Genomic DNA, 15159 nt, shown 5'->3' with positions numbered 1-15159 from the left:
GGATTATAGTTAAGTAGGGTAATGAGTACATTTTTTTTTTGCCAGTCCTGGGACTTGAACTCAGTGTCTAGACACTGTCCTTGGACACTTTTTGCTCAAGGCTATCACTCAGTCACTTGAGCCACAATGCCATTTCTGGCTTTTCTGTGTATGTAGTACTGGGAATTTAACCCAGGGTTTCGTGCATGCTAGATGAGCATGCTACCACTAGGCCACTGAGAACTTTTTTTTTTTTTTGCCAGTTCTGGGGCTTGAACTCAGGGCCTGAGCACTATCCTTGGACTTTCTCAAGGATAGAGTTCTACCACATGAGCCACAGCACCACTTCTAGCTTTTTCTATGTATCTGGTACTGAGGAATTGAACCTGGGTCTTTGTGCATGCTAGCAAGCACTCTACTACTAGGCCAAATTCCTAGTCCCTGGAGTACATTTGTTTTTAAAAACTCATTTTAAACCCTCATTTTCTTCTGCTTATCCCTCCCTCCAAGTTGTAAAGTTAATTTCCCATAAATATCAATGTTGCATTAGCTCATCCTTTTTCCTGCTGTTTCTGTGATTCCCTTTCCTTTCCACAGATGGAATAAACATATACAAGAGAAGGGGTACCGGAAACTAAAACAGAAAAAAAGAAGTAACAACATACAGGACATAATAAGAACCTCTTGTTCATGAACTCCAAGAATTGGAAAAAAGAGATTTGTGTGTGTGTGCCAACTCTGGGCTTGAACTCAGAGCCTTTCACTTTTGCTTGGCTTTTTCATCCAAGCCTCCTGCTCTATGACTAGGTAGGACATACCTTGTCATACCTTGTTGTCAACTCTTTGCTGGTGAATTGGAGGTAAGAGTCTCATGAACTGTTCTTCCTGGGCTGGCTTCAAACCATGATCCTCAGATCTCAACTTCCTAAGTAGCTAGGATAATAGATATGAGCCACCAGTCTGTAGCTTCTTAAGTGATTTTAAAGAATAACCAAAGCAACTTAGAAACACATATAGTAAAAAGTGCTGGCAAGATGGTGTGGAAAGAGTCAGCCCTCCCTGTACATGTTAGTAGATAGGAATTATTCATCGAGAATACGTGAGCCTGACACCGGTAGTCCTAGCTACTCAGGAGGCTGAGATCTGAGGATAATGCGTTGAAGTCAACCCCAGCAGAAAAGTCGGTGAGACAATTATCTCCAATCAACCACAAGAAAACCTGAAATGGTGTTGTGGCTCAAAGTGGTACAGAGCTACCCTTGAGCAAAAATACTTAGGGACAGTGCCCAGGCTCTGAGTTCAAGCCCTACAACTGACAAAAAAAATTAAAAATTAAAAAAAAAACCCAGTATGTTGAAGGAAGAAAATGGCAGTTACCTGTCCAGAATTGGACCGTGTTAGAATTCTTTCCCTCTGCAGGATGGAATAGTTGGGGAAATTTATTCTGCACAAGAGTAAATGTCAGTGTTGAAGGTGTAAATGACCATCAGTTCTTTTTTATTATTATCATTAATATTTAATGTTTTTGGGGTATTTCCAATGGCAGAAATGGGTAAAGAGAAAAAGACATGAATACATGCAAAAGCAAATAGAATAGCTTTATAGCACTATGTTTTGGGATTCTAGAACTAAGTAATACAGGAGGAAAATTGTGCATCTCCCTAAAGAATTATTTCTGTAGTTCAGTTTACAAAACGCAGAGTGGGATATCGTTAATAGTGAGAAATAAGACATTTAGACTTCTTTTATTACACAAGAAACACACATACTTTGGTGGGTTACTTTAATTCTTTGAGCCAAACAGATTGGTTGGCACAATAACTTCAGCAAGCCATCTGCAAGGCTCTTTTTCTACAGAAAATGGTGGGAACACTAGTCTTTTTCATGAGGTAAAGATAATCAACATTTACATCTAAATTTTTCAGACCAGTACATGATTTAATGGTCTCTGAAGTTCTTCTTTGATTCAGAAGATACCTATGGATACCGTTTGAAGTAGAATTCAGCAGCTTTTCATTTTACTTTTCCTGCCTGGTAGATAGAATGTGGTCCAGATCATATGCATCCTTCAAAACTTGGTTGGAAGGACATCTTGCAAATTCGTTATTCATCTTCTCTGACAGTGTAGGCGCACCCCTCCTGCTATCTTCTGGTGTTTTGTTTTTGTTTTGTGGTGGGGGTAGGGGTGGTCCTAGTATTGTTCTTAAATTCAGGACCTCACACTATAAGTTGACTTTTTCCTCAAGGTGGTTGCTCTACCACTTAAGCCATAGCTCCATTTCTGGCTTTCTGCTAGTTATGTGGAAATAAGAGTCTCATGAACTTTCATGCTCAGACTAGATTTGAACCACAGTCCTGAGATCTCAGCCTCTTGAAAAGCTAGGAATACAGGCATGAGTCACCAGCCCCTGGCTAGTTTGTCTTACTTCAAAATGAGAGTTCAGTGTCACTTGTTTTTATCTGGCCTGCTCATAATGTAACATCTCGTTTATCCTTTACATAAAAATTGAAAACAAACTTCTATTTCTGTAGCACATTGCATTTTGGTGTTGGTTTAATGTTTCATCCTCATTTATTTACATTTAAGCCTTTTTCTCTTCTTTCTTTCTTTCTTTCTTTCTTTCTTTCTTTCTTTCTTTCTTTCTTTCTTTCTTTCTTTCTTTTTGTGGGTCATGGGGGTTAAACTTTGGGACTGGGTGCTGTCCTTGAGCTGTTCAGCTCAAGGCTACTGCCCTACCTCTGGGCCTGGGTGTTGTCCTTGAGCTGAAGAGCTGAAGGCTCTTGAGCTGAAGAGCTCAAGGCTACCACCCTACCCCTTGAGCCTCAGCCCCATTTCCCTGTTTTCTAGTGCTTAATTGGAGATAAAGAGTCTCAGGTTCTTTAGTGCCTGGGATGGCTTTGAACCTTGATCCTCAGATCTCAGCCTCCAGAGTAGCTAGGATTACAGGCGTGAGCCATTATGCCTGGCTAATAAACTTTTGATAAAGTTACAAGTCCAAGTGCAGTTGCGAAACCCAACATACTTCATACGGTTTCCCCCATCAATAGTATTCTGCATAAGTATAGTGCAACACAAAACCCAGAAAGTTAGACCTAATGCCTTTTGTTTACTTTCATAAACATTAGGTATGTTTAAAATTCTGGTTGAGGCCGTGAGTTTGGCCTAGTGGTAGAGTGCTTGCCTAGAATGCAAGAAGACCTGGGTTTGATTCCTCAGTACCACATACATTAAAAAAGGCTGAAAGTGGTATTGAGGCTCAAGTGGTAGAGCTCTAGTCTTGATAAAGTCCAAGGAAAGTGCTCAGGCCCTGAGCTCAAGCCCAGGACTGGCAAAAAAACAAAACAAAACAAAATTCAGTTTAAGAATTCAATTAGCATTATCCCTCTGCGCGTGTGTGTGTGTGTGTGTGTGTGTGTGTGTGTGTGTGTGTGTGTGTGTGTGTATCTTAGGGCTTGAACTCAGGGTCTGGGTACTGTGCCTCAGAACTTTGACTCAAGGCTACCACTTGAGCCACAACTCCACTTCTGGCTTTTTTTGGTGGGCTTTTCTGCCCAGGCAGGCTTCCAATGGTGCTCCTCAGATCTTAGCTTCCTGAGCAGCTAGGATTACAGGCATGAGCCATCAGTACATGGCCCAAATTTGAAAATTACTTAGGTAGTATGGAAGGGTCCATGCTAAAGAATATGGCTTTTGAGGGATAAAATGTTTTTTGGGCTGGTCTTGGGGCTTGAACTCAGGGCCTGGGCACTGTCCCCAAGCCTCTCTGTCTCAATGCTAGTGCTCTACCACTTGAGCCACAGCACCACTTTCAGCTTTTTCTGTTCATGTGGTGCTAAGGAATTGAACCAAGGGCTTCATGCAAGCTAGGTTAGCACTCTACCACTAAGTCACATTCCCAGCCCCTAGAAGAGATTTCCTGTCTGCAATCTGAGATCCAGGCGGGCTTCAGAGGCACAGGAAGTCTGTTTACAATGCATAATGATATGTCTTTATTTCATCAACAGAAATGGTGTCTAGACAAAAATTCAATTAACACTAGCAATTCAATTGAGTGAATTTTTTGCACAATAGTGTATTTACAATGAGTAAATGGAGTCTCAATTCATTAGTTCATAGCAATGCTTTTTTTTTGCCCAAAAGGTAAAAATTCTTAGTTACAGAGAATAAGCATCAACAGCCATTTCATCTTTACAATAAAAACCACAAGAAAAACCACAATCACTTAGGGAAAAAAAAGGACAAGCCTAAGAACTAGTACAATAAAATGATGCATTGAATTAAGTTACATTAATCGCATAGAATCTGTGTAAAAAGTATGTAGAAAAACACCTGATGTAACCTGTTACAGTCGTTGACCAGTTATGAGAGGTACAGAGGGTTATACAGGTAGATATGTGTGAAAACTGTCCATATTGTTCGACCTGGGGAGGAAGAGGAGAGGGGCTGCAACCCCTTGCATACACTGAGAAGACCCTGTTTTGAATATGGCCTCTGGAGTTTGTAAGGCATATGTTTGAGGTGCACTTGCATTAGACTGGTTCTGGAACAAATTCTCACAGGCCTTCTCGCCTTGAATGGTTCACTGTGTCTAACAAGCACCTGAAGCTCCCAAATGCATTTGCAATCTTCCTGATAACTCACCACAAATGCCAGGTTCTTATGTCAGAGTGTGAATGAGCCTTTCAGCATCAGCACATCCCCCCCCCCCCCAAATGCATCATTAGGACTCAAGTGGAGGCCAGCCCACACCTCCAGACATGATTTGGTAGAAGGTGTTTCATCAATCTGTAGGAAACCCCTTCTCTGTCCAGGTTCCTTCTTTCTTTCCTGAAATACATGTCTGATTGTCCCCGAGGGAGCATTTGGCACGGAATGGGAATCTACCTGAAATGAATGGTCTCGCTGCACTTCCGTGTCTATGAAGGGCCATTGTTTTTATCTGAGGTCAATAAACTGGAATAAAAGTTGTTTATCCATTGCTTGAATAATGCATACACCACATCACCACATTAAATCAAAGCTTACAAAAGTTGGCCTCTGCAACCAAGTGGGTATTTTTTTCACAAAAAATGGCAGCATCATTTTCATATCACAATTAAAACACACTGATATTTATTTGATATAAATACTATCTCCCAGGGTGGAGTGTAGGAAAATACTATACACTTACTTTTCTTTGCAAGTCATGTTTTTTGTTTTTGTTTTTGCACCGTCACTGAATAATTTATCCTCCATCTGCCACAAGTCTTTTCTATGTACAAATACTATTTGCACACACTATTCACAAATATATCCTAATCTACAGCATCTGTCTTTGATGCTTGGGTCATAAGATGGCTTGGGCAGTGTCAAAAACATACACATGGAACACAAGATGCCACACACACACTTTTTTAAGGATGCCAACTCCACACAGGGCATGTGGCATGGACTGCCTTGCCAGAAATGGACCTGACAATAAAATCCTCACTTTGGGGAAAGAATACTAACTCATGATAATAACAAACACCTTTATTCTCTGAAAAGGAATCTTGTCCTTTCATCTGGCTTTTTTTTTTCTGTGCTCTGAGGGCAAAACCTGACTCTTGTTTCTTGTTTCCTGGCAGAGCTGAGATTCTCCTGAAACTATATGTAATTGTGAAGAAGTTTGAAGTCAGTTAAGCTACTGGTTTGAATGGGGCACAGGGTGAAGGAATAGGTTGTCAAATAAAGACCTGACTAGCCTTTGTAGACTTTTACTCATTATGAGATTACACAATTCCAGAAGATGTAAGATTTTACAGTTCTTAAAAGGCTTAGGCTTACAAACCCCTGGTCTGTGTCTTCGTTCTCTTCTACCACACTGGGCAATCATAAACTATTAAAAATAACAGGGAGCACAGGCTTTAGGCAGTCCTCTCATGCAAGTCCTTGGCTGGTCTCAAGCTCCTCCTTAAGGAGTTGGCATACTAGTCACTAGATTGTTTTTTTTTTTTTAACTTTGTTGCAAAAGCAATGCAAGGATGACATCCAAAATGATAGTGCATCTTAAAAAGCAGCATGCCTTTAGAAAGTCAGTCAATAAATTACTTGTACAACATATAAAACATTTTTCTACGGCAGCATCACCTCTGACGCCTGAGTCATGGTTAGGAAACCTGGAAGAGAAGTAGCAGGATGGCCTAGTAGCTTTGCTGGCTTTTAACAAATATTTGTGCCTGCTTTGTTCCAGAATCAGTATAGAATGAAGCTCGATTTTATTCAAGGCACCCCCAGATAACGCAGAGAAACAACACATACAGTAAAGCACTCACCTGCCCAAAGCCGGACAAACCTGAATGAAGGGAAGTTGTCCAGAGACCTAAGTAGAACAAGAGGTGATCCAAAGGGAGGACTAGATTCAGGTGGTATTAGTCACCCAACTGTCCATTTGTCCTTTAGCCATTGGGACACTCAACCAAGCTGTCACAGACACCCCTATCCCCACCAAAAAGATCGCCCATAATTGGAGCTTCATTAAAAAATTTTTTTTTGGTCAGTCCCTGGAGCTTGAACTCAGGGCCTGAGCACTGTCCTTGGGCTTTCTCAAGGCTAGAGCTCTACCACCTGAGCCACAGCACCACTTCCAGCTTTTTCTGTGTATGTGGTACTGAGGAATTGAACCCAGGGCTTCATGCATGTTAGGCAAGTACTCTCCACTAGGTCACACTTCCATCCCAACTTCCTTTATTTGTATAAGGAAGGACCACTGGGCGGGTGGAAAACCCCAAAGCAGTTAAATGTTACCTTACTGCACAAATACTATTCCTTCTGTTCTCTTGCTTTTCCTTTTCATAAAAAGGTCCAAGGTAAGGGCCTGGAGTTTGGCCTAGTGGTAGAGTGCTTGCCTAGCATGCACAAAGACTTGGGTTCAATTCCTTGGTACCACATATGTATAAAAAATGGTTTAGGGTTGACTCAGGGATCCTAGGCAAGGAGACAGACTAGGTTTTAAAATTTCACTAGAGGCAATTTTGATTTTGGTCCCTAGAGAGTCCTCCCTTTGAATCAAGCCAGAGACAATTTTGACAAGCAATGGTTCAGAATAGTAAAAGAGACAGACACATCATATATACAATTCCTGTAGCTGTTCATGGTGGACAATAAATGGAATAAGTTGCTAAAAATAGCTAAGAAATAGAATGATAGTTTTTAGAGTTTTTTTTTTCTTTTCTTCTTTCTTTGTTTAAAACCAGTTCCCATTGCTGGGTGGGGGAAGAGGAAACGAAGCAGTCCGGGGTTGGTGTGAGGAAGGTGAGAATGGGGTTAGTGGAGAGCAATAAAGACCCCTCTCCTCCTAGTCTGTCAGGGCACACATCTGGGCGACTAAACATCCCTGATCTGGAGGATGGACGGACCAGGGTCAAGCCTACCAGTTCGTTGTACATGAGTTGTCACTGGAGTCAATCAAGCCAAAAAGCTAGTTCTTATCTGGCTATGATCTGAGCAGAAAACGTTCCTTGCTTGTTTTCCAAAAGAATAGGAGAGAAGACTTAAAAAGGCAATGTGAAAGTGAAAAAAGAAAATACTGTCTTCTGACTGCTCCACCATAGCACATAGTTGTGAAGTATCATGTCATTCACTTTGAGTTAAAATTCTGTCACCAGTTTCCCACAGAGGCAAAACTCCTGGTGAAACAGAACTGTTCTCCTAGGCCAAGAAATTCCAACAAGCAGAACAAAAATGGTAGCTTCAAATGCAGTGATTTCTCCAAATCTGTCTCTAACATACACATACACACACACAGACACGTGGGGAGGAAAGGAAAACCCAGAGGCAGGTTTTAAAAGTGGAACTATTGGAAAAGAAAAGCCTTAAAAAAATCCTACTGCATGAACCAACAAATTTCTGGCATTCATACATATTCAAACACTTAGTGCTACTATTTGTACAGAAAAAAGTTAATAATACTAAAACATATGTTACTATGATTTCACTTTTTTTGCCTACTAATCATATACTAAAGTTCTCCTTTTACATGCAGCTTTAAATATTGTCCAAAACAATGGCACAAATCAAGAAACAAAGTCAATCATCTATTCCCCCATTTCCCACCTCCCCATCCCCACATCAAACTGTTCTGGACTGCCTTGCACAGCCAGGCTGAAGTGGTCCTCAGGCTGCTGACCTAGAGAAGAGGAGACCACTGGAAGGAGAGAGCTGAGTCGTCCTTGGGGCACACCTTCCTGTAAACACACAGGGCAAGGACACCCCAGAGCCAGGAAAGCTGCTCTGTCTGAGTTGCAAGCCAACCAACTTTACAGCAAGGGAAGCAAACCCTCAGGTGAGGGTAGGGTAGGGTGTGTGTGTGTGTGTGTGTGTGTGTGTGTGTGTGTGTGTAAGAAGGATTCCTGATGATGCCTTGTCCAAAGCCTCAGTAGAAAGCTGCCTTTAGACAAGAGACCAGCAGGAAAACCTCAGAGTACAACTCAAAGCATTTAGAGGAAGAGAGGAGAGAAGAATATGTTAGCCTGTGTCAGGGGTAGGTCTCAGGCTTAAGTCTGTCCCTGCTCTCTCCTGCTTTGTTCAAGCTGCATTAACCTAGGTGCGCTGCGTGAAAGCAGAACACCCAGGCTGTGACTCAAATCCTCTCAGGTAGATGTCCTGGGAGGTAGTCCTGGATAGGAAAGTGGGTGGCTTGTCAGCCACCTCCTTCAAAGGAGAAGGTCCCACTGTCTAACACTTCCAAGAGCAAGCCAAGGCTGGATGAAGTGCTGAAATGAATGTGACGTACTCCCTGGGTAAGAAATAGTTCTACCTTAATTTTTAGGAGCCAATGCCTGCCAAGTTCGGGTACAAAATTCTCAGATTCCTGCTGTTGTGATGTACTCTTGAGTGAGACATCGAATCCTCCCCAGTCAGGAAACTGAACCTCCAGCATCAACTCTGGACTTGATCTGCAGTAAAACTTTTACATACGGTAAGCTGGGGAGGAGGTGAGATAGAAAAATATTCAAGCGGATAATTGTCTACACATCCTAGGATGAATTCATTATTTGGCAAGATTTTATTTTTTTCCTACATAATTATCACCTGAGTGCTTTTTAATTAGCTAAAATGGTTTACTTCTTAACTAAAAGCAAAGAAAATACAGTATATTTGAGTTACACTGAAGTTACAACTTCATTTAGGAAAATAGGTTTGACCCAAAACTCAGTGCAAGTGGCAGAGTTGACCATTACTGTACAGTATCTGCAAGAAGAAAATAACAACAACAACAAAACACACAAAAAAACAACCCCCTACAAAGCACAAACCACAATGCTCACATGACACCATCTGGTGCCCAACCCAAACCAAAGAGAAAAGGCCTGAATTAAACTTCACCAAAACAAAAAAGCTTCCAACATGATTGAATTTTGTTCATAAATAAGCACAAATGGAAAATGAACCATGAAGCAAGAAAAAGGTGCAGGTGGATGGTTACAAGACTAGTTCTAGCACTACAGACAAAAGAAGAGGAATGTTGGAACCTGTTTATAAATGAGAAATGAAGTTTCCAGTTTTAGGATGAAAAAAAACTTGAGGCATGCAGGACTTTTGCATATGGATATATATATATATTTCATATATATTATATATATTATGTACAGTCTAGCTATAAAACTTTGATGTGTATAGAAGCTGTCATCAATGAAAAAACTTGAACATTCAGAAGAGATTCCTGAGATAGGGTTTGTGACATGGGCCACTGAGAAAAAAAATCCGTGGTGGGGGGGGGTCCTAGAGGTGTTGTCGTCTATCCCTGTGAAGACTGAAAAAAACCCACAGACAGACAGTGTCGGCACTGTTGTCTTTCCCTGCCAGAGCAAGGGGTAGCACCATTGTGAAGGGAACTATGTATGACTCTTGCTTGAAGAGAGCAGGGAATACTTCCGGACAGTATTGCTGCTAAGACCTCTGTAGTGTGCACCAGATTTGTTCCTGGTTCTTCGAGACAACAGATGTACAGTGCCACAGGCTGACTGAAGAACACCTGGATGGGAGAGGTGTGGAGGTTGGGAGGCAGATCAGATTTCCTAGGTGTACTCTTTCCTAGGCTGTTCATCCGTCGTACACTTATCAGTCATTTCCTGGCAGAAGTCCACAGTCACCGACTGGCTCCTAGGTTCCAGAGGAGGGCCTCTGTCAGAGAAGTTTCCCGGGTTGGTACCTTCCAATCTCCTCCCGGAGGTACAATTCTCAGTGGTGTTGCTTGGTACCCAGGGAGGCCCGGGGGGAGCCACACCTGGCTCCAAGCAGCAGGACACGTTTTCCCCCACTGCACACTGGGAGGCTGCAAGGCTCTGCTCAACACCCAAGGGAGGGGGATTCATGGAGGAGGCTCCTGGGAGATCCATGGGTATGAGGACGGGGCAATATCGGTGCAGGGCCTGGATCTGCTCAGGGCTCTGGATGTCTCGGCACACTTCCTGGGAGAGGCAGGAGAAGTTGTCCAGCAGTTCCCCCATGCATGCTTTCAGTTGGTTCCTCTCTGACAATAGCTTCTCTTTCTCACACACCTGGATAGAAGACCAAAAGGGAAGCTTCATCAAGCCTGTGTTGGAGGATAGAAGACCTCATTTCTGGGGGTTTTCCAACCTTTGTTTTGGTATCCTACTGTGTAAACTAACTCATGGATGAGTGGATGAGGACAGTGATACTTAAACATATATATATATATATATATATATATATATATATATGCTCAGGGAGTCTGGACACTCACTTCTGCCACACTCCCATCCAGCCGAGTACCAGAGCGCGTGAGTGCTGACACAAATACCTCCCCACTGCCCTTCCTCATTCCTCTCTGATGCCCAGAAGTGACCAAAAAGTCAGCACCAAGCAGAACCTGCGAGTGTCAGTGTTTTGGTTTGTAGGGACTTGTGTGTGTGTGAGGAGAACTGACTAGAGCACTCTTAGCTGCAAACCTTCTACAGGAAAATTTTCCTCTAATGCATTAGAATGGAGGTTTTGAGTGACAGAAATCAATTCCAAAAATCTGACATTCTAAAAGAGAGGGAGAGGGAGAGGGAGAGGGAGAGGGAGAGGGAGAGGGAGAGGGAGAGGGAGAGGGAGGGAGGGAGGGAGGGAGGGAGAGAGAGAGAGAGAGAGAGAGAGAGAGAGAGAGAGAGAGAGAGAGAGAGAGAGAGAGAGAGAGAGAGAGAGAGAGAGAGAGAAGCTGTGAGATGATGAAGAGATCAGTTGGCTTCTGGGGCTGGGAGAGGAGAGAATGCACACAGATTTTGGGAACTGAGTCTACTTTGTCATGCACAATGGTGGATGGCTGTCACCACACATAGATCAAAACTGATGGGTTGTGCCAACCCCAGTGAGAACCTGGCACAAAGTAAGAGCGCTGGGTGACAATGACACATCAGTAGAGGTTCATTGATTGTGGCAAAATGTGCCAGCTGGTGGGGGTGCTCAGAATTAGAGAGTTTGTATGTGTAGGATCAGGGGCTACCTGGGACCTCTGTATATTCCATCCATCTAAAACTACTCCAAAGAAGGAAGTCTTTTTAAAAACAACCCTTCGGGGTTGACTTCATACCAATACCAGCAGACCTAATGCAACAGTTCCTTCTCAGAACACTGGGAACCCTGCAGTGAATCTTTTTTTCATATTTTTTATTGTAATTAATAGAAGGGTTACATTATATTCACCAAATAGAAGGTACATTACTTCATCGATACCCTTTCTCATGTCTTGGTCCCCATTTCCCTCCCCCTCCCCCCTGGCCATGCAGTGAATCTCAAGCAGGGATTCTTCCTGGATTCAGGCAGGGAAGACAGAAATCTACCACTTGAGTCCACATGAGTGTTAGCTTGACGTTCCAAGATGATCTCCCTGAGTCAAGTGTGCACACTCACAATCCCCACCACTCAAGAGGAGAAGGTGGGAGGATAGTGAATCAAGGCCAGCCCCAGGCAAAAGCATGAAGCCCTATCTGGAACACTGAACTGAAAGAGAAAAGGCTGGGGATGCTGGGTACCTCACAAACCAGAGGCCCTGAGGTAGTGCTCAAAATCCAGTCCTACCAAAAACAAAAGGTCACATATGTTTTCGTGTGAATAAAATGCATCACTACTTCAGAGAGATGAGTTTAGTAGCAGAAAAGAGACTAAAGTGTTACCATCTATATTGTGTGTGGAAAGGAGATGGGGAGGGTCCACGAGGCACACACACACACACACACACACACACACACACACACTCACTCACATTCACACAAAGTAACAGAAGATCCGGCTGAGGGATCGGTGTGAAGTGAGTCCTGGCTAGCCAAGAACCGGCAAGGGCATGAAGGACAAGGAGAGGATGGGAGAGAGGGAGGGGCCCACGCTGGACACAGGCGCTGCGCATGCTCTAACGCGAATGCAGTCTGGCAGGCAGCGTGGGCATGTGTGTCGGGGAGAGATTTACATGAGGAAAGGGCACCTGCTAAAATATTTATAAATTTATCAAGAAAACATGTTTTCAAAATGAAAAATAAACAGATGTACAAGTGTAACTCGACAGAAATACATTATGCGAGTTTGCAAGAGCAGAGCAGTGGGTGTGGGGGTGTGGTGTGTGAGGGGGTGGGGACTGAATGTACGGGAAGATGGGGGGGCTGTCTCCTCGCATCCGGGAGACATCCCTGCCACTGAGACCAGGCAAGTGGGTACTGCACCCTGGGTATGAGATGTTGATGATAAATCTGAGTGAGAGGTCCTGTTGGGGACAAAGGTCTTACATGCCTGGCTATGAGGGCTGGACCTCCCTCCTCTGAACCCAGAGGAATCTCAGGCTCAATTCTGCTTCATCATCTTCATCAAGATACTGACCTCTAGCAGGCTTACTCATGTGAAAAATGTGCTAAGCCACTTTCTATACAGGAAGAAAATAAGGTGTCATGGCTGACATTATTTTGGCTCCTGGCAGGAAAGGCAGGGTAAGTTATAAAAATATGAAACTCTAGACCAAGTATGGTGGAACATGTCTGTAATGTGAGCACTTAAAAGGTGGAGGCAGGAGATTCAGGAGTTGAGGCCAGCCTCAGCTCTTGTCTCAAAAAAAAAAAAAAAGTCAGTGGCTTGGAGTTTGGCCTAGTGGTAGAGTGCTTGCCTTGCATGCACGAATGCCCAGGTTCGATTCCTTGGTACCACATACATAGAAAAAGCCAGAAATGGTGCTGTGGCTCAAGTGGTAGAGCATGCTAGTCTTGAGAAGGCCCAAGGACAATGCTTAGGCCCTGAGTTCTAGCCCCAGGACTGACAAAAAAAAAGTCAACTAAACCTAACCTAAACCAAAAAATCCTATGAAGCTCTAAGTCATAAATGAGCAAATGAAATACCTGTTTAGCACTGAAACAGCATATAATTGAAGGGGCTGCTGGGATGGGTTGGTGGAGAACTAGAAGTCATTCTCTGTCTCTCTCTGTCTCTCTCTCCCTCTCTGTCTCTCTCTCTTTCTCTCTGTCTCTCTCCCTCTCTGTCTCTCTCCCTCTCTGTCTCTTTCTGTCTCTCTCTGTCTCTCTGTGTCTGTCTCAGTCTCTCTCTCTCTCTCTCTCTCTCTCTCTCTCTCTCTCTCTCTCTCTCTCTCTCTCTCTCTCTCTCTCTCTCTCTCTCTCTCTCTCTCTCTCTCTGTGTCTGTACCAGAGTTGGCACTCAGAATTTTGTGTTTGCTTGGCTTGCTCAGTCAGCTAGCACTGTACCATTTTAACCAAACCTTCAGCCCAGCTTCTTCCTGCTTCACAGATTTCCCTGTCTGTCTGTGTGGCTTTGAATGGTGACCCTCTGGCTCTCAGCCTCCTGAGTTGCTAGGATTACAGGCATGAGCCATTAGTGCTTGGCTCTTCTTACTTTTATTTTTTTCTCCCCTCAACTAAAAAATACTAGCAAAGTAGTTAGTTATCTTGTTATATAGTGTAGATTTCATTGTTTGTCGAGTATAACAGAATTACTCATTTAGAGTGCTAATTACTAAAATCAGGTACTCTCCAGATATGGGTAGAGACTTACTCTATTTCAAGAGGAATGCATGTCAAGAATGACTATGGATGCATGTCTAAGATTCCACAGATTTCCACTAAGCCATTCATAACACAAACATTTACTGGCAGGAAAGCTCTGCTTCCTTATGTGGTTTAAATTACATCGTCCCTCACCCCCTCCTAATTTTTACCAATTATATTTAATTAATCAATTAATTTATGTTTTGTTGTCTGCGGGGCTTGAAGTCAGAGCCTGGCCACTGTCTGAGCTCTTTTGCTCAAGGCTAGCACTCTACCACTTTGAACACAAAATCACTTCTAGTTTTCTGGTGTTTAATCGGAACTAAGAGTCTCATAGACTTTCCTGCCTCAGCTGGACTTGAACCATGATCCTAATATCTCAGCCTCCTAAGTAGCTAAAATTATAGGCGTGAACCACTAGCATGCCCACTGATATATTTATTTTAAATAATAGAGCAATGTTTTATTTAACACCTAGTACCTTACTATGTTTTGTTGATAACAGATTATCAAAATACATTTTGCTGTTAATGTTAGGGCTGGGCACTGTGGCTCATTCCTGTAATTCTAGCTACTTAGGAGACTGAGATCTGAGGATCATGGTTCAAAGCCAGCCAAGGCACTGAAGACCATGAGACTTTTTTTTTTTTTTTTTTTTGCTAGTTGTGGGGCTAGAACTCAGGGCCTGAGCACTGTCTTTGGGCTTTTCTCAAGGCTAATACTATGCCACTTGAGCCACGGAACCACTTCCAGCTTTTTCTATGTATGTGGTACCATGGAATCAAACCCAGGTCTTAATGCATGCTAGGCAAGCACTCTTACCACTTGGCCTAACTCTTGGCCCCAAGACCATGAGACTCTTTTATCTCCAATTAACCAATGGAAAATTGGAAGTGGCGCTGTGGCTCAAGGGGAAGGATGGTAGCCTTGAGCTGTAGAGCTCAGGGATGATGCCCAGGCCTAGGGGCAGGGCTGTAGCCTTAAACTAAAGAGCTACAGGATAGCTCCCAGGCCCAGAGTTCAAGCCCCACAACCGGAAAAAAAAAATGTTAGGACTGGGAATGTAGCTCCCTGGTTGAGTCTTTGCCTAGCACTATAAAAACCACAGAATAGCTGGATACAGTGGCTCACGCCTGTAATCCTAGCTACTCAGGAGGCTGAGATCTGAGGATCGCAGTT

The 15159-nt window shown here is 43.2% G+C and overlaps 1 protein-coding gene across 3 annotated transcripts in view; it reads right to left on the bottom strand.

Annotated features, from left to right (window-relative positions):
* Nucleotides 1–6710: 6710 nt before the first annotated feature.
* The window catches only part of Bach2 (BACH transcriptional regulator 2), a 362229-nt gene continuing 353780 nt past the window's right edge, over nt 6711–15159 (bottom strand). For all 3 annotated transcript variants that reach the window (XM_090338427.1, XM_090338425.1, XM_090338428.1), the window contains one exon: nt 6711–10500. In XM_090338427.1, the coding sequence (XP_090194553.1) occupies nt 10018–10500 (483 nt within the window). In that variant the 3' untranslated portion in view covers nt 6711–10017. The remainder of the gene's footprint in view (nt 10501–15159) is intronic.

The sequence above is a fragment of the Megascapheus bottae genome, chromosome 8, assembly GCF_031878675.1.
Source record: "Megascapheus bottae isolate mThoBot1 chromosome 8, mThoBot2.hap1, whole genome shotgun sequence".
NCBI lineage: Eukaryota > Metazoa > Chordata > Mammalia > Rodentia > Geomyidae > Megascapheus > Megascapheus bottae.
The sequence above is the reverse complement of the archived record's forward strand: the minus strand, read 5'-3'. Positions and strand labels throughout refer to the sequence as shown.